At 43.9% G+C, this 23,534-nt stretch overlaps 1 protein-coding gene across 1 annotated transcript in view; it reads left to right on the top strand.

The window, feature by feature from the left end:
- The first annotated feature begins 355 nt into the window (after window positions 1-355).
- The window catches only part of Fhod3 (formin homology 2 domain containing 3), a 439,678-nt gene continuing 416,499 nt past the window's right edge, over window positions 356-23,534 (top strand). The window contains exon 1 of the mRNA XM_071602801.1: window positions 356-629. Coding sequence (XP_071458902.1) covers window positions 465-629 — 165 coding nt within the window. The 5' untranslated portion in view covers window positions 356-464. The remainder of the gene's footprint in view (window positions 630-23,534) is intronic.

Below are 23,534 nucleotides of genomic sequence, written 5' to 3'. Positions count from 1 at the left end.
GAGGGCGGCCTTGTCTCCCAAACCCTGTTCTCAGGGATCCAAGGGGCTGTAGCGGGGGCCAAAGCTGCGGGGCCACGTGCAGAGCAGTCTGCCGGCCGTGCGTTCCGGCCTGCCGTTGCCACCCGTCTTAGCGCTGGGCTGTGGATGCGGAGAGAATCCTCCTCCCTTTACTTGTCGGAGATGTAAGGGTCGGGTGGCTCTGGGCATTCGGGTCCCGCGCAGGGTGCAGCAGGGAACGCAGGAGGGGAGGAGCCGGAGCAAGAGGGGAAGGAGGGGGCGCGCCGGCCCCGCCCCCGCCCCGCCCCCCGCGGCCGGAGCCCGGGCTGCAGCCGGGCGCGCCGGAGCCTGCGAGCCCGCGAGCCAGCGAGCGGCGGCTGCGGCCTCCCTTACGCCGAGCGATCGGGTGTCCCGGCCCGCGGCCCCGCTGACCCCGGGGCCCGTGCCCCCCGCGGCAGGGATGCATCATGGCCACGCTGGCTTGCCGGGTGCAGTTCTTGGACGACACCGACCCTTTCAACAGTACCAACTTCCCCGAGCCCAGCCGGCCGCCGCTGTTCACGTTCCGCGAGGACCTCGCGCTCGGCACCCAGCTGGCCGGGGTCCATCGGCTGCTAAGGGCGCCGCACAAGGTACGACCCGGTAGGGCAAGCCAGGTTCCCTGGACTCGGCCCCTGCCGCGGTGCGCGCGGGGGTGTGGGCGCCGCAGGCGGGCTTGACTGGGCGCGGCCCCCGGGGACAAGCGCCCTAGCGCAGATCCCTCTCCACTTTAAGCGGAGGGGCTCTGGGTACCCGCGGACTGGAGCGGAATCCTCCTGGGCGGGCGGGAAGGACAGCCCCACGCTCTGGCTCAGAGCTGGGGCCGGTGCGGCCGAGCAGGTGCGGTGATGGCCGGAGGCGGGATGGAGAAGGTTCCCAGTTGCGGGCCGTTAGATCGGTGGGGTGGGCGGGGTGGGATTCGGATGCCTGTGTTTGGCCCTGAAGAAGGCGCGGAAAGAACCTAGGGGAGAGCTCTGGGCGACGCCGGAGACAAAACCTCTCTTGGGCCTCTGGGGAGCTGCGGGCGGCCTCGCGACCCTCGCGACCCTCGCGACAAAGCATGCTTCCCGGGGACACCTCCCCTTCTTTGCCTCGGGGGGCAGCGGCGAGGACGCCCACCGCGCACTGCGGTAGCGCACACAGTATCCCCTTTTTCTTCTGAGAAGCAGGTGGCCTTGGAAACCTTGGAGGAGCGGTCTCTGTGGGAGGAGGGGTGGGGGTGCGGTGTGGGGGGCGGCGCGCGCACAAAGCCTTAGCCTCCGAGCCCCAAATGAGTGTCCCCTGGGAAGAATGGCTTCTCAGTCCACCCGTTAGAGAGTTTTCTTTCATTCTTCTTTTAAAAACTCTTTGAAGGAAGACAGCGTCTTGTGAAGTGATTGTTCTAAAGAGTAGGGTATTGAAAGCTAATCATTTAGTTACCCAGAGAAACCCTCCCACTTAAATAGATTTACTGCACCTTGAAGAATTACCACTTCGTTATATTTTCTGCGTAGGGTTCATGTCAAAGCTTGGAGATGATTTGTTCCTTGAAGATCAACATTGACAAAAATGTGGCAAGATAACCCTTGATGCCAAGAAGAACAAAAGTGATTTTGAAAAATTCTTCATATTTTCTGTATGGTGTTCACCTGCTTTGGAAGTACAAGAGGAGGTTGTTTCTGGAAATCAATGGACTTTGACAGTGATGTTTACCCCTTCTATTAGTATATCAGTGCTTCCTCTACCCCACTTAACTAGCAATCCCTTTTCAGGAATGAGAACTGGGGCAGTTCCATCTCATTCTCTTATTGGTGCAGGATGGTTATACTTATTGTACATGAAAACCTTTCTGGCCATTAAAAACACCCTGGATTGGGGAGACAGAGGGACAGAATGCTGTATTATGGGTTCAGCTTATCAGAATCATTTTAGTAAATTCTTTGGTTCTTCTCAATCTGTGGATTCAGTTAAAAGTTTTCAGTTTCTTCTACATCATGATTATTCCATTCATTATGGTCTCTGATTACAGTGATCTTTTGTTGAAACCACAGAAGACTCATAATTGTGGCCTTGTGACCTTGAAGTGGTTTCCTTGGATTTCATACCCTATATACATGGGTTGACCTTTCAAGCTGCAAACTGAAGTATATTTTTATGTTTCCATGGAAGAGCCCCAGTCTTGATCCAGTGTTCTTGGCATGGTAGGAGGAAATCCTGGTGTACCCCTCCTCCCCACCCCCCACCAGAAGCCACAGGATAGCAGTTGCACTGGCTCACAGAATTTTCTAAGTTGTCCATTGTTGGACAAACAGAAGATAACTTACAGAGACCCTTAACTCTTGTCTTGAGGGCCTGCCAGCCTCAATCTCAGAATCTTTTGAGCAAAAACTCCTGGAGCATATTCATATGATTTGTATTTTTTTCCCATTCAAGAGCAGAATTTAGGGCATTTATGTAGCTAAGTGCACATTCTTATCTTTAATTTCTAGGAAATTTATTTATTTATTTATTGTATTGAGGATTTTTTTAAAAATTTTTTATTGTTGGTTGTTCAAAACATTACATAGTTCTTGATATATCATATTTCACACTTTGATTCAAGTGGGTTATGAACTCCCATTTTTACCCCGTATACAGATTGCAGAATCACATCAGTTACACATCCATTGATTTACATATTGCCATACTAGTGTCTGTTGTATTCTGCTGCCTTTCCTATCCTCTACTTGTATTGAGGATTTAACCCAGAGACACTTTTTAACGCTGAGCTACATCTACAGCCCTGTCTATTTTATTTTATTTTTTTTTTAAATATTTATTTTTAAATTATAGGTGGACACAATAACTTTATTTTTATTTTATGTGGTGCTAAGGATCCAACCCAGTGCCTCACGCATGCGAGGAAAGCGCTCTGCCTCTGAGCCCCAGCCCCAGCCCCTCTATTTTATTTTTTATTTTTTGGTACAGGGGATTAAACTCAGAGGTGCTTAACCACTGAGCCACATCCCCAGCCCTTTTTATTTTTTACTTTGAGACTGGGTCTTACTAAGTTGCTGAGGCTGGCTTTGAATTTGCAATCCTCTTGTCTCAGCCTCCCAAGTTGCTGGGATATAGGCGTGCACCACTGTCCCTGGTTCCAGCAGAAATCTTAAAATTGGATGATCCACCTATGGTACAAAGAGCTAGTGAGTTTTAAGCACTTGTCATCCCTGCATGTGCTCCACTGGGGCTCTCAGTGCATGATCTCATTTAATACTACACAGCTCCAAGAAGTAGGGACTTTTGTTTTCTTTACCTTAGAGATGAGGAAATTCGCTTAAATGACCTAGTTTCTCTGCTTAGAGTAGGGAGCTAAAGAGTCTAACCAGGCAAGCCCTGGTTAGACTCTTCACTCCCAGGACCAGCTGTCTGGCCGTAGGCAGAAACTGTACCTTCTGGGTCTTCAGATCCATTACCTTGGGCTGTTCACCCAATCGCCTTTGTGTGCCTGGCACCTTTTGGCCTGAGGGCAGGTGAATGTTAGAAGCATGAGTAAGAGCTTGCAGAATTCCTGGTCTGGTAGAGTTCATAGTCAGAGGTGGGAACTTATATTACCAGCACTTCTGTGAATTAGCTTATGGTGAGAGTGGACTAGCTGTTATTCCAGGAGCCTGCCACAAGTAAGCTCTCTGGGGCTACAGAGAACACTTCTCCCAGATCCACCGACTTTGACCTTGGCAAGATGGGGAGTTGCTTTGGGCAGGGGGAGGGCACTCTGGGTGGTGGAAAGGGGACAGCATGAGCATGGAACGTGCACACACTCCCAGTGTTCTCAGCTGTCCTGCATGTTCAAGTCTCTGAGGGAGTAACTTATGATTGAAGTAGATTCCCCCAATCCTCACAGAAAAATACAGTGCATTAGTGTGTGGTTGGATGAGTTTTCACACACACAGGTAACCAACCTGGAAAAAGCTACCCCAGAGGAACTCAATTTTTAAAGCTGGTGTAGGGATTCTCTTGTCCTGGGAGCCGTTGAACTGGACAACCTCTAAGACCTTTCTGGCTGAAGCTTAAGCCTGGACATCTTAACTAATGATCTATTAATTTTCCTGATCTCTGCTGATTTCATTAGAAGTTATTCATTAAACAAAACTATTGTCTTGGACAAAAACAATATATTATACTTATTATGCTTTATCTCCTTCCTACCCCCTACCCCGGCCCTGCCAGCTGACAGAGCTGGGGAAATAAACAGAATCAAACCAACCAAAGAACAAAAAACCCCTACCAGCTTTTCATAGTAGGCAAGATGATTAAATAAATCATTAGTTTGGTAATAAAAATGGTCAAAACAGGAGAGATGTTCATTTTGGTGGTTATGTTTTGGCTGCAGTTAGTGAAGCCTTTTGTTTTTGTCTTCAAATGATGCATAATTAGGTGTTTATTTCTGGCTTAATGATTTTAAAGAAAAGTTGTAATTATAGGACTTCTAATTTAAAAAAAAAACATTGCAGCAGAATTAATAGCATAATGGGCATTTTAAAGCATAAAATGTGTTTTGGATTGTCTGATGCTAAAGGAATTTAAGGATCCAAGGATTATCTTTTTTCCTCTTTGATGGACAAAACTGGAATTGTAGAATTGTAGATTTTTTTTAACAAAGTGATGACTATTAGCATACACATCAAAACAGTAAGTTTTAAAAATGATGTTGTAATTTAATTCAGAAAATGTTTCATTGCCTGCTGTAGGTTAGAGAGACTAGTTATAATAGCTAATGTGTCCTAGGCATTTGTCTGAGTCAGGGACTATTCTAGACATGTGTCTATTCACCAACCCCATAACCATCCCCGGGCCAAGTACTGGTGATATTGCATGTTATACCAAGAGAGACCAAGACTGGAAGGAAGCCACTTGGTCACACAGTTTGAAGTTGCAGAGTTGGCTTCTGACATCAGATCTAAGCTCTTAATGACTCTTCTTTTGTGTCTTAAATGTTCTCCTTCCAGGCAGCTGTCCACATTCCAGCATGCATCCTCATTGGATAAGACTTGAATGTTCCCTGATTGTTCCTTTCTCACTACCTTTGTTTTGGTGGTTGCCTTGTTGCCTTGGCTATCCCATCTGTAAACTAACCCATGACAGTGAGGATTAGATCTTCCTACTATATGGAGTGTGGGTTGGGCATCATCTGGGCCTTTATTAGAACTGCACACTCTCTGACCTCCCTTGACCTGCTGAATCAGAACATGCATTTTACCAAGATGCTTTGGTGATACCTGTGCACGCTACAGTCTGAACAGCACCTATTACAGGTGATGTAGCTAAGTCACTCAGTGCAGGGTTTCTCACTGTTTCTTATGTTTGCAGATAGCTTCCTTGAGGGAGAAGACCCAGCTGCCCATTCTCTATGTTGCCTCTAGAAGCTAAGTAGTGCTAAGACAGGGTGTGCACTAAGTTGATTGATTGGTGTTAGTTTTAGAACACAAATCCACTGGTATTATTGCACTAATGAATTTCCACCTTAATCCTCTTAAGGGACACATCTGTTTGCTACATTACATTAAGATTTTTAAAAGATGAGATCATTAGTAAACTTGGCAAGTGTGTCGTGTCATAGCATCTTAGGACAATGCTGTTTAAGAATGTTGTATGAATTGCTAAGAGTATCTTGGTATAAGTAGAGTCGAATTTGACTCCACTGTAATTAGCTCAGTTGGTTGGAGCCTTGCTATTGAGATCAGGATCATGGGATTGAACCCTTTATGGGTCAGTTGGCTTTGTTTCATGCATGGCCACAGATCTTGTTGGTAACCCAGCCAGACACCCAGCAGGTGCTGTCATGGCTCCTTGCAAGGATCTGGGTTGGAACCAACTGGTAGCAATCTTTGTGGGGGTCAGGGATAGCATTTGATGAGCTTGTTCTGGGGACTGTACTGTAGGCCCCCCTATGAAACTTCACGTATCCCCATAACAACTCTAGCAGGCAGACAGAAGAGAAATCCTCAGTTAACAGATGAGGAAACTGAGGAACAGCTAGGATAAGCAGGTTGTCTAAGGTCACACTGCTTTGAGTGAAAGAGCTGGGACTTAAGGTCAAGTCTTTTTTTTTTTCTTCCAAAGCCTGTAGCCAACTGTGTCCCATTATTAGAAAACCAGCAGAGCACATGCTGTCTGTGAGGGTGGGGGTGGGGTGAGGGTGGCTGCCTGTCACAGGGCTATGATTTAAATGGCTCTGCTCTGTTAAGTCCTTCCAGGGTTGACGCTCTGTGTCTGTGCCTTTTGTCTTAAGAGTCCAACCTGAGTCCCTCTGGAAAACTAGGGGACTGTCTTTGCCCTCCCTCGCCAGACTGAAATGCTAGTTCTTACTGGTGGCAGCTTTAAAACTGATTAACATGCTGAGGCCAACCCAGGAACACCCCTCCCCCACACTCCTTTCTTCTCGTGGTTTATTTCTTTCTAATGATGAAACTTCTGAACACTTGGGAACTTTTCTTTCTTAAGACAGAGGACAGCCACCACTTCTCACAACCTCCACATCTTATCTTGAGGTCTACTCCTGTTGGCTGTGGCTGACTTGGCAAGGTCCCCGACTGAAAACTGCCTTTCTAATCAGCATAGCTGGGTCCACCTCTGCAGGTCATTTGCAGAGACTCTGTTTGTCAGCATTTGTTCCTTTACAGAGACATTCAGACTTTTCTGGGCTTGGGAAAAGAGGGAGGTGGGGAATGTTTCTAGGGCTTTTTCTGAACTGATGAAGAAAGAAATAGGGACAATTAAGTCATAGTGAATATCAAGCCTTATCATAGGGATGTAATCAGCAAACTATCGATTATGGGAAATAACATTTCTCCAACAAATAAATTGCAAAGGAAAAAAAAAAGAGGGGCTTGGATTGTGGCTCAAGTGGTAGCGTGCTCGCCTGACATGCATGAGGCAGTGGGTTCGATCCTTGGCATCACATAAAAATAAGATAAAGATATTGTGTCCACATAAAACTGAAAAATAAATATTAAAAAAAAGTTTTAAAAAAAGAACAGAAGGAAACAGCACATGAAAAGAGGTTTGAAGCTGGGCATGCCTGCTTGTAGTCCCAGCTATAGGAGAGTCTGAGGTAGGAAGATCTTGAGTTCAAGTCCAGTCTGGGCAGGTCTAAAAAAGAGAGACTTGATTTGAGACGTATCAACCAATGACAATGTATGGTTCTAATTGAATACTGACACTGATTCAAACACACACATTGAATGTATGTGTTTAATAAATATATGAGTTGATTGGGAAACTTTGAAACAGTGATTGGCATTTTATATTAAAATTAATTTTAAAGTTGTGATAGTAGTATTGTGGTTGTGTTTAACTCAGTATGCCCCAATATCCTATGTATAAAAACTTAAATTGATTTATTAACTAGAGTACAATGTTTGTGTAAGATTCTTGTCTTGGTAACCTTATAATATCCAGTCAAATTGCTATTTTCCATGGTGGTTTATGTCTATTGCTTTCCCCCTACTTCTTTAAATGAGGTCAAGTAAAAACAAAACTTCTAAAACAAAAACAAAAACACAACACAACACAACAAAATAACAACAACAAAAACCCTTAAACTGAGCAACAATTGATACTCTTACATCTTTCCCTAAGTACTCATGGAACAAGGTAGATCATGAGTTAAAGCTGTAATGTGGGTATATATGGGGAGGGGTCAGTCTTATAATATTTTCTATGCTTTTGCATATGTTGAAAAACATTTTTTTTAAATAAAAGAGCTAAAATATTAGTTTGAGTTTCAGTGTTCCCTTTGGGATCAGGGCTTTTCCATCAAGCATCACTGAGCGTGGTATGGCTAAGTATCAGTGAGTTTTTCGTCCTTTCTCTATGGACATTTTTTCTTCCCACTCTGGTGATCATGTTCTCCTTAGGATCTTAAAAAGACAAGTGTAGGCATCCGACTGTTTATGGTCAGATTGTCTTTCCAGGCTCAGTCATCTCCCAGGATGAAGTCAGTGATTGCCAGTTACATAAACTGTTAGGTTAGTGAAGGACATGCTGAGGTAGAACTATACCTGTAGCTTTAGTATAGACATCCGCATTTTTAAAATCTCTAAATCAAGATGTGGCTAAGATACAATAAATTATACCAATCTAAAGGCATTGAGTTTCTTAGTGGCTATTAGAGCCTATGACTTGCCTGGCATGGACACAACAGGCTCTTTTTTTTTAAATATTTTTTTTAGTTGGACATGATACCTTTATTTCATTTATTTATTTTTTATGTGGTGTCGAGGATCGAACCCAGTGCCTCGCACATGCTAGGTGAGTGCTCTACCGCTGAGCCACAACCCCAGCCCTACCACAGCAGGCTCTTACCTCTTTCCTAGTAAGCCAGCTTCACCTTCATCTTTGGTATGCCTCTAAAGAGCATCCCAGGAGACAGTGAACAGCAGCCATGCTGTAATGTATATGAAAATATAAGGCTATATGAAAATATAGCCCTTATTATTGCGGTCAACTTTTGATTTTTTTTATGGTCAGATGAACCCATTTGTGTGTTAACTATTGAGGGGGAGAAAGATGGACCATTTTTGAAAGCAAAAATTTTAAATTACTATGAATCAACAAGAATACCTACCTAGTAGTTTTTCTATTTTGGGAGACATAGAGTAACAAATGGAATCTACATTGTATCCATTTACAACTTGGGAACATAACTTCTCCTTACTAATTAGTTTGTAACTTAGATGTTAAAAGTTAGATTCCAAGGAAAAATGTTTAGAACTTAATGTTGGGGGGGGACTTAACATTTTTGAATAAGTTGAAAAGGAACAATGTTAATAATGCAATTCAATGTAGAAAACTATCCTTGGATTTGGAAAAGAGGAAGCAAATAAATTTCTTGAGCACTGTATCAAATATTTTTTAGCATTATTAGAAAATAAATGAGAAGAAAGCTTCTTTAGCATAGTCTGCTTCTTCATGCCTGATTTTTATGGTAGGGAATGAAGTGCCAGAGTCTTAACCAAGATTATATGAGACAAACCCAAGATTTTTAAAAAGTTCTCAGAATGAAAAATAACCAAGGCATCTTCTGACTGGTCCCTTAAATCTGAAGGGGATTTGGACTTTATAGCAAATAAATTGATGGGCAAGTGCCCTGGAGCTTGAATGACTAGAACTAGCATACTTAAAGCAGGTGGGTGACTCTGAGAGTGGGTCCTTGGAGGAGAGAATGGGGACAAGGTTCATTCCTCTGTACCAATTGTAGCCATTCACTGGCTATAATTTTGAATAAAGATGTTTATAACAGTTACATTTTATATCACTTATGTGCCTGTTTTATCTATGATTCAAGGTCACCTTCTCCAATCTTCCCCTCATTACAATTTTAGCACAGAATCAGTGGAAACAGCCCTCATGACTAGGTGGTGATACTAGGATTGAGACAACTGGTTTAAACAATGCTCTGTCTCCTATTTCTGAAATTTCATTAAATAACAGCAAAATGTAATATCATTAAAGGTGCTATACCCCAAAACCTAGCTTTCAACCCTTGTGAATAATTAGGAGGAGGCTTCTTTTTGAGAGTCATTGTTGCTATTTCTCTAGGCACGCTGTGTGCAGTTGGAAGGGCTTAGGGTAGACTCCCTGGGAAGCAGTCAAGGTCAGGAGGTTGGGGGGGTATCCAAGTTGTGGGGAGTACAGCACACTGTTCAGGGCTCACTCTGTATAATTTATACAGACAGGGTGTGTTTCTGGGCTCTCTGCTCCATTGTCTGTCTATAGTTATTGTGCTAACACTACACTGTCTGTCTGCCATTTATGGTTAAGTCTTGATGTCTAAGGACGTGCAGGCTTCCTCTTTACCTTAGAACATAGGCATTAGCAGGGAAATAGGAAAAGGTTAGAGAACTAGACATGATCCCTTCAGTGGATTTTAACATGAAGCAGCAGCTTGGCAACAGGTTTGTGTGGTTAGCTACAGAGCAAAAAGTTACTAAAATGAGGGTCAGATCATGTCACTCCTCTGTACCAATCCTTCTTTAGGCACCTCGTCATTCAGACCAAACTCCAAAGTCTCCTACTAGTTAGTGGCTGGTTCACTGATCTGGGAGAGCAAAAAGAATTTTTTTTTTTTTGTCTGTTTTGTTACTGGTGTAGCTCCAGATTGTAGAACAATGCCTGGCACATAGTAAATGTGCAGAAATATTTGTATGGCTTTTTTTTTAAAGGGGGGGGGCACTGAATTATCATAATTTAGAATTGGAGGGAAGAGTGGTCTCCTCATCCCAGATGTTTCCATGCAGAAGTCCCGACTGTAGAGTGTCTAATGAAAGTACCTTCTATCTTCTTCCTGTGACTGATTGCCTCCAAGGGTAGGCTCTCCTGTTTCTGAGCTGCATTTATCAGATGACCATTCCTCCCTGATTTTTTACTTGGAGAGGTAGACTCTCATCTCCCAACAGATGGGGACAATTAATTGGTTGGCTTTGCCTGAAAGGGTAGAAGTAGGATGGATGAGCTGGAAGAACCATGACCCCAGGGTATGGTAACATGACCTGTAGGTAGTGCCTGAACCAGGTAGCTGGAAATATTAAACCTGTTACCTTTCTTTATGATGGCAGAAGTAAAAAGCTTCTTTTTTCCTTGTGACAGATGACTAGTGTAGGCTATTTCTAGCACTCAAGTTAATATATGTTTCTTGGTATTTGCATGCCTTACCCTACAGCATCTTCACACAGCAGCTGTGAACTGTATGTGGAATCAGGTGATGCTGTTGGCAAGAGGTTACACTGACAAAGCTAGATTCCATGAGCGAAGGACCAAGGCAAGGTTTAACCTTAAATGATAAATGACATCTGATCCCATTACCAAATGAGCATGTGTATAAGTTTGTAGATTACAGAAAAGCACATTGAAAAAATACAAATTCCTTTTCTCATCACCCAAGGGAACGCCTCCTAACACTTTTGTGTCTTACCAGAATTTTAGTATCTATGAATATTAAAATATTTTATCTGAGTACTTTTCCAAGTCATTAATTGTGCATAGGGCACATCATTTTTAATGATAACATGGTAATTGAGTCTGTGTGTGGACCACAGTCCATGTGACCATTGCCCCCACATTTCATGAGGGAAAGTGCTTCGTCTCCTTTAATGTCTAATTTGTTCCATGCTTGGTATCTAATAAATATTCATTAGATGCATGCATGCATGCATAAACAAACCATTGAATATTTAGGTAGTTGCCAAAAAACAAAGCAAAACAAAACAACAACAAAAAAACCCCAGATAATGCTGTAATATGTATACTTGCAGAAAAAAATCTTCATGCTTGTATCTGATTATTTCCTTAAGATAAATTCCTAGATGTTTAATTGCTGAGTTGAAGGGTAAAGGTTCCATCTTGGATGGGAGAAGTTTTCCCCATTTTAAGTATTGGAGTTGCTTGGAGAGCTAGTCTCTAAATCAGGGTAGCTGGTCGAGAGCTGGGTGAGCCATGAAGCCCAGGGCCAGCCTGACTTTTTCCTTTGTATGTAGCTGGAGTTATTGCCAAGAGTGACATAGAGATGACAGTTGAAACCCTGAATAAATTATGTGTGCATATCCCATTTCCTCTCCCTTCTTGGAAGGACACAGTCATGCTGGGTTCTCCCCCAGTTGTGCACTGTGCTCCCCCTACCCATGACCCCCTGGTTCTTATTTTATTCTGTGGCTATATCTCCTGGACAGGTGAAAAGCTCCAGGAGCAGGGAGGGTGTCTTAGTGCCTCTTTTCCTTCAGAGTTCCTAAGATAGTCCCAGATACATTACATATATTTATGTGCAATTAACAAGGCACTGGGATGTAGGTTAGCCTGGCTGATCCTCCCACAACCCTGAAAGGGGGTGAGATGGACATCCAGGCGCCTATCTCATATTTCAAAGAATGTTAAAAGGGAAAAGTATAGTATATATGTATATATGTGATGTTTGTAATAATGGAAACATGTTTGTAGGGTGGGCCTTTAACCTTCAAGAGCTATGTCCTCAGACCTTTGCCACATCCCTGATCTGTCCATGTGATACTTATGAATTGTAACTTCACAAACTGCAGGTGAGTCTTGGGGAGGGAGAAAAGAGTTGTAAACTGTGCTGAGTGCAAGGTCCCTGAGGCCTGGGCAGCTGTGGCAGCATTAGCAGTTGTGATTAATGGATCTGGAGAGACAGGAATGGTGAATGCAGAGTCTGACTCTCCACATGCAGAAACGCTGCCTTTTGACACTCATGGAGGTGCTAGGTGGAATTTGTTTCAGGTGACATCACTCACCTTGGAAGGATCTATTACCCCTTCCTTTCTGTTGGATAATAGCCATGGCCATAGGTGTTCAGGCTGGCTTCTGATTGAAGCTTCCATAAACCACCAGGCCTCAGCAGTACCTGAGTGGCTAGTGTCTGGGTGGCCAGCGTCAGGAGGTGGGTGAGGCTATCCAGTCTTCCTCCGGGTCTTCCATTCAGGCTCAAGAGCACATGTGTCTGGAAGTAAGGAGAGGAGAGCTGTGGGGCAGTCCTGTCTAGAACAATAGTCAGTGATGTGAGTGGTTTTTTGTTCCCAGAACTGGGTGCATTTTTGTGGACAATGATTCATCACTGAACAGGCCAGTATTAGAATCGTGGCGTGTCTGTGCAGTTTACAAGGCACTGGGATGTAGGTTAGCCTGACTGATCCTCACACAACCCTGAAAGGGGGTGAGATGGACATCCAGGCGCCCATCTCAAAGACAAGAAAGGTGCAGTCAGGTTGGTTGTCACTGATGCACAGTAGCAGCCTCCCACAGGGCCACAAGACTGGAACTTGGTGCACAATTTTGGTCCTTCATGCCTGACTCTCTGATGTGGGCTCCATAGCTTGGTCTGTTGGAGATAAGTGAACAATTTTGACATCCAGTGAAGTGTGTCAAGTGGAGAAAATCAGGGAAAAATCCAAACTGAGTTCGGATGGTGTTCTGCATAACCAGTCAGTGATGGTTTTTACATGGTCTGGGGGTTAGAATTGGCTCAGTGGAAAGCTTCACTTCTATTGAGACTGATGATTCCAGGAATATGAAAATTATCCCTTTTCTTGTTAGGATTTTTTTGGAGAAATAAGTCATAAACACCATAAAAAGCAAAGTAACAACTGAATACATCATATGACTCACGTCAACATGTGATATAGACCACCAAAGCTATAGAAATGTCAGGCTTGGGAAAATTCCTTGTGAATTGAATGGTCCTGCAGGCCTCCTGGGGAAAGGGTGTTAAACCCCACCTGAGATGAAAAGGCAGGTGGAGGGTGCTCCATGCAGGTGAGAGGCAGGCAGGTCTTGGGAGTCAGGATCAGCCTTGATAGCTCTATGAATGAAGATGGCTTGCATAGAGGAAGGTGACCCTCAGCTGTGGGTGCCAGGACTGGGTGGGTTCCTGGGGCTTGACTGGGGAACTGGGCATGTCATCAGTGAGCACAAAACCATTTCAAAAGTTACTTCCACTCTCCCTGAGAAACGTGATGGGAAAGGAAGAGAATAGATGGGAAGAAAACAATTATAAAGAACAGGTGAGGGAAAGAGGAATGGGGAAAGAATGGAGATGAATGGATAGGTAGTCACTGAAAGAGTCACCTACCAAGATATCTTGGGAAGGAGGAGAGAGAGGCAGTGCCTCAGAGGGTGTGCTGGCTGGGCAGAGAGGGCAGGGACTCCCGTTGTCCGTGGGTCTGGCTACTGCTAATTCCTGGTGAGCTGATTATTCTGGGTGTTAGCCAATGAGGGCTTAGGACTTGTCCCTTTACAGGGGCCCTTTCTCCTTCCTCCCTTTCACAAACATCTGTGGGTGTCTGCCTGGTGTCAGACTCTGACCTGGAAAAGTAAGTAAAAGAACCAACACCGAGCGTTGGCCAAGCGGCAGTGGCTCTGCCTCTGACAGGTCTGTGCCTTCCACGTTCCTTCTCCTAAAACCTTGAAGAGTAGCACCTGCCTCACGGGGCTGTTGTGGACAAAAACAAAAAAGGGCCACTTTTTTTTTTTTTTGTATGTCACAGGGGTCTATGTGGCCTCCAGCCCCAGCTGCCTGTGGACTGCAGCTTCTTATGGACCCCAGCTTCATCATTGCCTTGTCCACAGTTGTGTGCTGCCAGACCTGCTCTCCCTGCCCCACCATGGCGTCCCCACCCTTAGCTCAGGTCCCTACCTTTGACTGCCAAGATGTAGCAGCTCCTAGTGCAGCCCTGCCCTACCTGCCTGCATTTACCTGTCCCTTTTTCTCTGCCCTTCTGGCTTAGGCCAACTCCTTTCCACTTTACCCTGGACCTCCATCTGGATCCTTCCTTTAGTATTTAAACAGCCTAAAGTCTTCTTCATCCAGAAAAGTCCTCTTCCCTGGCTTCTCATTCAGTGTTCTTTCTTCCACCCTTCCCTCTTCTGCATCTTAGAACTGTCTTCCCTCCCTGTCCCTTTTGTTCCCTCCAGTTCCCATCCCTACCACCACAATGAACCTCCTCTTGCTAAGGTACTTGTTTTTGAATTCAGTAGATACTTTTCTGTCTTTATCTTAACATCTTAGCAGCGCTTGCCATTTCTGCTCTTTCCTTCTGAGGAATGCTCGCAGTTCTAAGTTCAGACGCTAGGATGTTCTGGCCTCTCTGTTCCTCCCTTGTCCCAAGACCACATCTTCTCTGCACAGTCAATCTGCTTTCCTTCAAGGACTTTCTGATGACCTTATATTTCATATCTCTGGTCCAGGTCTCTCTCTGGACCCTGAGGCCAAACACACAGCTGCCTCCTGGACAGCTCAGGATCATTTAGGAGGCTGCATCTCTCTTTATCTCTCTATTGTCTCTCCACAATGCCTCATGGTGGCTTCCAGGTATTTGGATGTCCATGACAGCTTAGGACTCCAAAATGATAGGGACAGGCAGATGCCATCTCACCATTACTAATTAAAAGGAAATCACTATGATTGGCTCTCATTCAAAACAATATTATTGTTTTGTAGGAGAAATGCCAAAGAATTTGTGAATTGAAAAAAATCATATACAGTAAAATAAACTTTTATTTTTGGTGTGCAGTCCTATGAGTTGTAACATATCGTAGGTCCTTATAATTGCTACCACAAATAGGATACAGGACAATTCCCAGGTTCTCCCTCTGCAGGCAGATAGAGTTTTGCTTTTTCCAGAAAGCCACATGAACAAAATTATTTATTGTGTAATCATTTTGTTTTCTTTTTATAATGCTGGGGATCAAACACAGGGCCTCACACATGCTAGGCCAGCACTCTACTATTAACTACATCCTATGTTGTTTATGTTTTTATTTGGAGACAGGATCTTGCTAGGTTGCCCAGGCTGGCCTTGAACTTGTAATTCTTTTGCCTAACCATGTTAAGCTGCTGGGATTACAGGTAGATGCTACGGTGTCTGGCTAGTATATAATCATTTGAAACTGGTTTCTTCACGCTGCATAATACCCTTGAGATCCATCTAAGTTGTCAGGTGCATCAACTGTCCATTGCTTTTTATTGCTAAGTTGTAGTTCACAGTACGGATATACCATAGTTTGTATTTCTTCATCATTGAAGGACGTTTGGGTTGTTTATGATTTCTGATGATTTTTAATAAAAGCGGCTATAAACACTTGTGTGCAGATTTTGTGTGAACGTAAGTTTTCCTTTTTCTATGGTGAATTCCTAGAAGTGGGATTGATTGCTTTGGGTAGAGAATTACCTGGCTCTCTCCTTAGCAGTATAGTCAGGAGGGTTGTTTTTTTTTTTTTTAAATTATTATTGTAATGACAAATACCCTTTGTCACAAGAATTTAGACTTCAGAGTCTAAATACTTTTTTAAAGTACTGCCTACAGAAAGGACCATTCATTTTGATTTCATTTGGCTATTCAACTGTTCTTTACTCCTCAGCCTGCTGAGGCTCTGTTGTGGATGGATCCAGATGTCCTTGTGTAGCTTTGTCACCCTGGACTCTGATGTTAGCCAGCACTTGCTGTTTACCTTCAATCCACTGCTTTTGCAAAACAATGATACCGGTGGCAGGGCTTTGAGGGACTCATTTCTCAAACCCCACAGAGCACATATGGATCACCAGAAATTCTATCAGTTGTCAAGATACAGTTGGCCCTCTGCATTTGCAGGTTTTGCCCCTTGGAGTCAACCAGCTGCAGGTGCAAAATATTAGAAAAACATTTCATCTGAACAAATACTTTTATTTGTTGTCATTATTTTCTAACTTTCTATGTAACAGTTACATTGTATTAGGTATTATAAGCATTCTAGAGATGACTTAAACTCTATGAGAGGATACTTAAAGTTTTTTTAAAATACCTTTTATTTTATTTATTTATTTGTACGTGGTGCTGAGGTTCGAACCCAGCACCTTGCATGCGCTAGGTGAGTGCTCTACCACTCAGCCACAACCCCAGTCCATACTTAAAGTTTATATGGAAATACTATGCCATTTTACATAATGGAGTAGAACATTTGCAGATTTCATTATCTGTGGGGTCTTGGAGCCAATTCCCAATAGATACCAAGTGACAACAGTGCCATCAATAAGTGAATGTACTGTGATCATTGTGCACTGAGAAGAAATGAGAAGTGATGGAGCCTTGTGGCCCAGTGGATGTGGCTCTTAGCCTACTTCCTTAGCCACCTAAGACCTCAGATTCCAGATCTGCCACCTGCAACCAGTCTTCCCCCTCCCATGTGTCACCCTAAGTGTGCAGAAGCCTTGACCAGGTTCCCTTATGAATGAAAATGGGAGGCTCTTGCAGAGGGGTTCTGGGGGTTCAGGTGGAACTTGGGGGAACCTGGTGCAGCCTAAGACTTTGAACTTTGCTTGTAACATTAGTTGGTGAACAGCCCTTTGGTTGAAAGCCAACCTCAGATGAGCTGTCAGGGAGGACTTCGATGAAGCCCAGAGCTTGTATTCACAGCCTGCTCCATCAGTTCCTCTGGTAGCCTGGGGACTGGAGAAAAGTCCCCAATCTGTGATGTCCCATCGAATCCCAGCAGAGCTCAGTGCTCAGTCTGTAGGTTCCCTATCACATCTGCCAACAGTCTGACTTTTGAAAACATGATTTGGTGTCCTGATGGGTGGTGTCTCCCCTTGGTAACCTGCCCCAGGGCTGCGATCTGCCAGGCCCTGAGGTGGCTGTTGTGTGGCCGCTGTTGCTGCTGCAGCATGTGCTGCTGTGTGCTGAGACAGCCATGAGTAAGACCAGAGCTAATCCTCAAGCGAGAAGCGGGAAGGGGAAAGGAGGGGCCGTGCCCTGGGCCTGAGGTTTCTTTGTGTCTCAGGGCTTTGGTATCTTTAAGCCTCTTTTCTTCCCCCACACTCTTGGAGAGCCATTGCTCTCGTTAAAAAAAAAAAAAAAAGTTTCTTGGCTTGCCTGGTCTGTAAAGCAGAAAACCCTGGCCTCCTTAGATTAACGTATGCAACTCTACAAAGTCTAAACAGTTTAAATTTCATTATTCTGCACGTGTTTGTGGGGGGACTAGAGTTTGCCAAAGCAGGAGGAACCTGTGGGGGGTAAGAGAGGCTTTGCCCCTTGTACACTTGGGACTGTGTTTTGCCTCTGTCCTCTTGGGCAGGTAGGTAGAAACCTGGAGCCCCTTGCCATAGCTTTCCCAACCTGCAGCTGTTCAGAAACAAAACGGAGTGTCCCCCATCTGCTTGCATGAGCCACTGGGGCTAAACATCCCTCATATGGGAAGAGGGGTCTGGCTTTGGCTTTATGAAGCTGTGTATATGTATTTCAAAGTGTATTTTGATCATATTGAGCAGTCATTTGTGGTGGAAGGGCCTTAGGTGTCCTTAGTGTTTCAAAAGTTTCCAATCACTTTATATAAGGCTCAAAATAATCAGTGGCTTGAGGCACAGCTGTTAAGACCAATTACACCACCCACCTAATGCCCTGTCATTCTGCAGCACTGTTCCTCTTATTGTGTGTGGGAGTTTGTGTTTGGTACTCAGTATTGAACCCAGGTTACTCTACCACTGAACTACACCCCAAGCCCCTTTTAATTTTAAGACAGGGTCTCATTAAGTTGCCCAGGCTGGCCTTGAACTAGTGATCCTCCTGCCTCAGCCTCCTGAATAGCTGAGATTACAGGTGTGCACCACTGTGCCTGGCTGGGCTTCACTTTTTCAGGTTAGGGTCTTGGTTTGTCCTTCTAGGATCGATAACTGGTAGTGTGTTGAGAAGCAGTGTGATGTTCTCAAAGCACATTGCTCCTGAACCTAGGTAATTAGTTGTGTTATTAATTTGTATGTCCACTCAACTCTTTTATTGAGCTCTGGCTATGTTCTAGACTCTTGTGAGCTCTGAAGAAATAGCAGCAAACAAACAGACAGAGATCCTGACTTCTGTGGGTCTCACATCTGTGGGAGATGCAGATAAGAGGGTAAATAGAACAAATTAGCAAGTTATGTGGTATGTTGGGAGGTGACCAACCCCTCTTCCTTGGCCTTAGGTCCTTCATCTTCAGAATGAGAAAACTATTTCCTAATTTCCACTCCTCTCTGTATTTCCTTGTGAATCTATTTTGCTGCATTTCATAAGGATATCTAATTTTTTTTTTACCTGTAGATATCTTAATGAGAACACAGAAGTGTTTCCAACAGTGTGGTTCTGCAGTATTCTCTTGGTGGCAGTGTTTGTGTCTCCACAGGTATGCAGTGGGATGTGGTATCACTTGATGGTCTATCTAGGAAGAGGCCAGAGCTGATCCATGCTCTGCGGGGTTTGGTTAGCCCAGCACTTCCAGAGTGGGCTGTAGGAAGGTGGTCAGGCACATCTAGAAACTGGTGTATGTCCAGGGGCTGGGAGGTCAGGAAGGATGGAGGGACCCAGTTCTTCTCAGGACATAGCTCAGACTCCAAGGCTTCTGGATCATGGGGCTGTGGAGTGATTTTCTTATTTTCTCTCTTGGCTCAGGACTTTTAGCAATCTTTGTTAATACGTATTGCAGTTATAGAATCAATGCAACTCTTGCTTTCCCCTTAGTTTAAAACACGTGTACCCATCAAACACTAGTCACCAGTTAAGCTTCAGGGGCTGTGGGGAGGAGGAGGTAGCAGATGCCCCTTTGGAGAGTTTGAAGTTGGCTGGGGATGCCTAGTGCCTGGGAGCAGCAGTCGGGGCTGTCAGCCCTTCATGTGAGGTGCTATCTACAGTAGCTGGAGAACCAAGAGGTGAGTCCATAGCGAGGGACAGCTGCCCTTCCACGGAGAAGAGGAGTTGGTTTTCTGCTATTGCCTATGTCAACTCTGCCATTTCCCCTGAGCCACAAGGCAGGATGTAGAGCTGCAGGTGACATGCATGCTCTTGGATGCTGTGCTCTCTCTGCTGCATCCTCCAGGTGGAGTGCGAGAGAGACCGCAAAGCCTTGCAGGTAGTAAAGCCAGTGGCAGAACCTACTGCCTCAAGAACACTATCTCTGGATGGCTTCTGAGAGTGAATTTGTCAGCTTTCTGGATGTGAGTTGGTATGGTTGGTAGACAGGACCTAGTGTTAGTATGGCTCCTCCCACTTCCCTTTCTTTCAGAGGAGCTGGGTGCGAGACTATTGTGTACTGGGGGAAGGTGGGGTATCTAGAATGGTGGCAGGCATTGGATGAAGGGAAGAATGAGAACAGGTGCCAAGATCAGGTATGGGTTCAGGTGTGAGCAGGTGTCCTGAGGTTAAGTATGAGGAGGGATGGCAGAGTGTGATGCCATGGTCCTTGAAAGCAAGAGAGCAGTCTGGCTAGGGTGGAAGGCAGGAGGGGAGGGAACTGCCTCAGTGGTGAGAATTATGAAGCAGGGACTGAGGCTGGTGGAGAGGGAATTGTTCCTGTTGCTGGATTCAAGTGCTTCACTTCATTGGACCACAGGGTAACTCTGGGAGTAGGGGAGAGGTGTGAGGAAAGGGTAAGTAGGGGTGTTCTGATGCACTTGGGCCTGTGACCTTCAAACCATCATGGGCTGTGGAGTCCCACAAAGAGTGTCTGCATTTTTGAGTCCAACATGCTATTTGAGGCCTCCTCCTTCTCTGCAATCTTGCCTCACAGAACTTCCTAAGCTGGATGGGAATTTTAAGGAAGTCTTTTAAGGCAGTCTTGTAAGGAAAAGCATCTCCTTTGCCATGACGTTAAGTGGAAGAGTTCGAGGGTGTGCCCTGTTGATTGTCTTCGTGTCCCACATTTTCCTTACCATCTACTTTGCTTCTGTTAACAAATCCTTTTGCAGCCTGGGCAGATTGCACCCAGGAGAGAACTGTTGAGCTGAGTCCAAAGCAGAAATGTGGTCTGCTGAGAAGAGCTTTGCTTTCTCTGGGTCTGTTTTGTGCTGTGGTAGCAGAAGACCACAGGCTGGATAATTGTTAATAAACAGAGACTTTTTGGCCCACAGTTCTGGAGGCTGGCAAGTCCAACATTGAGGGCCTTTTTGTTGTGCCACCCCATGGTGGGAGGGCAAAAGGAGGAGAGATGGCCAAACTCATTCTTTTATAAGAAACTCACTCTCCAGTAATGCCACCGGTCCAATTCACTAGGGTAGAACCCTGTGACCTAATCACCCTTAAAGGTCCCACCACCCAATACCACTAACTGGGGAAAGTTTCCAACACATGCACTTTGGGAACATATTAAAACTGGAGCACTTTGGATCATGTGGCCAAAGACCTAGGAATTTGACATTCTTTTTTATCTTTTTTCTTTTTGGTACTAGGGATAAAACCCAGGGGCACTTTACCACGGGGCTACATCCCCAGTCTTTTTTATTTTTTTATTTTGAGACAAGGTCTTCTTGCTAAGTTGCTACGGGCTTCACTAAGTTGCTTTGAACTTGTGATCCTCTTGCCCAAGTTTCTGGCATTATTGGTGTGTTCTCCCCAACCCTGCCAGAATTTGCTAAATATTTTCAGCTCAGCTGCAGAGGTTGAAAGTGAATGTGGGAATGATGGGCATGACCAGGTCTGTCTGCTCCCTGCTTTCAAGAATAGCAACCTGCAGAACCAAAAGAATGATCTTTTATACCACAAAGAAACAAATTTGAAAAAGATTTACTTGTCCTTGAAAATCAAAGGAATAAGGAACATATGGAACATTTTGGGATGATGAAAATATTCTATACATGACGATTCACATGGGTGAATACATTTGTCAAAACTGATCAAACTCTATAATCAAAACCCATGCATTTAATTGAATGTGAAGTATACTTTCCTAAAGGTGACAAGAGAGGACTTTTGCTTCCTGCTAGCTTATAGTACTCCAATCCTCTCTCTGCAAACAATGACAAGAAACTGAGTAAACTATAAATATGTGAGAAGACATGTAAGTAACCAGGATTTCTTGGGCCAAGATATTGGAAAAAAGAAAAATTAACTGAGGTGAGTCCAACATTCTTTGAGGAATTTGTTGAGTATTAAGTAGCACAGGCTGCTTTAAAGTTACAGTGACAAGATGCTTTTGGTGTTGGTGCAAGGGTAGATAAACACACACATTGGGCCAGTGTAGACTCTTTTTGTGTGTGTGTGTGTGGGGGGGGGTACCAGGTGGCACTAGGCCACTGAGCCACATCCTAGCCCTATTTTGTATTTTATTCAGAGACAGGGTCTCACTAAGTTGCTTAGCGCCTCACCATTGCTGAGGCTGGCTTTGAACTTGCGATCCTTCTGTCTCAGTCTCTGGAACTCCTGGGATTACATGCCTGTGCCACCATGCCTGGCTCAGTGTAGACTCTCGAAACATACCCTCAGACATATTGATGATGATGGACATAGGCAGTTAGATGATTAATTGAATTTTTAGCAACCTATGCTAAATCAATAGATAACCACATGGAAACAAATAAATCTTGACCCTTATCTTGCACTGTATACAAAATTCAATTCCAGATGGATCATAAATCTAAAGGTAAGGTAAAACAATAAAGATAAAAAAGGAAAATATATTTAATACTTTGGGTAGGCAAAGATTTTTAAACAGGATACAAAAGTACTAGCTATAAAGAAATAAATGGGATAATTTGTTTTTTTCCTTTCTTTATTTGTGCATTATAATTATACACAATAATGGAATTTGTTGTTATATATTTGTACATGAACACGATATAATAATACAAATTGGTCAATTTCATTCCCTAGTTCCCTTCCTAAATGGAATGATTTTGAACACATTGAAATTAAGATCCTCTCTTCATTAAAAATTCCTAATATGAGCAAAAAGGGAAGTCACATAATGGGAAAAGATATTTATGTGTTCTTTATCTGTGAGTATGTCATTCTTGAATGAAGAACTCATATCCAAAATATACGAGGGTTCCTACCAAATAAATAACAAAAAGACAGACAATCCAATAGGAAAATGGCGAAAGACTTGAACAGGCACTTTATTCATATGATATAAAAATAGCCAATAAACTTTATTCATTGGGAAGTACAAATTAAAATCAAAGAGATACTGCTGCATACCACCAGAATGGTTACAGTTTAAAAGCCTGAAACTAAGAGTTGGCAAAGATGTGGAACAAAGGAACATCCACACATTCACTTTTTAAAACTCTTCAACAGCTATGGAGCTGAACCTTTATATGCATGCTCAGTGACCTAACAATTCCACAGTTAAATATAGACCCCAAAGACATATACAAAAGTGTTCATGGTAATGATCTATGAGATAGCAAAAAGCTGAATGCAATATCCATCCACAATGGTAAATTACAGTATATTCACACAGTAGAATACTACACAGGGCTGAAAATGAATGTACTGTTATATTCATGTAACAACATGAATGGATTTCACAGACCAGTAAAAGAAGCCAGGCAGATGAGTATATACTGTACATTTATATCAAGTTCAACTAATTTATGATTCCATATAAGTTAATAGTTGTTTGTAGTGGGAAGGGTCGTTATCGACTGGGGAGAGGAGCCTCTGCAGCACTGGCAATGTTGTTTATTTTTCTGAGTGACATTCAACACAGAAGTGTTCACTGAAAATTCATCGATAGTTACACTTTTCTGAATGTGCTATGCTTAATAAACTTTTCTTAAAAATACGGAGGGTGGAAGCTGTTGGCCTTCAATCTCTTGGATTTTGCCTTTTTGGAATTGGAAATCTGGAAAAGGGGGAAGTGATGATGAAATCCAAGACTCTTTTCAGATGATCTAACTTCAAGATCATACGGATTAATCCTCCTTCCAAGGTGTGCCAAGTGCCCAGTCAACAATGGTCTCTGAAGAGCCCGAGGACCAGGAAGCAGTGAGATGCCCATTTCCATGGCCCCTTCTGTCCTCAGGAAATACTAGGGCTCTGTGATCTATGCTCTATCCCTAAGAGATGGTGCTGGGTGCCTGCCCCGCTCCCTATTCCCCATCTTAGCCCTCCTCTTTACTTATTCTGCTGCAAAAAGTTAGAATTCTTGCTAGAGAGCCCACACTCACAGACTAAGAAGACAGAAGGACATTTATTAAAGGACAGATGTGAATAAATTAGTATTTTGTGGACTGAGATATATGCTAAGACTGA

The sequence above is a fragment of the Marmota flaviventris genome, chromosome 16 (assembly GCF_047511675.1).
Source record: "Marmota flaviventris isolate mMarFla1 chromosome 16, mMarFla1.hap1, whole genome shotgun sequence".
Classification (NCBI taxonomy): Eukaryota; Metazoa; Chordata; class Mammalia; order Rodentia; family Sciuridae; genus Marmota; species Marmota flaviventris.
The sequence above is the reverse complement of the archived record's forward strand: the minus strand, read 5'-3'. Positions and strand labels throughout refer to the sequence as shown.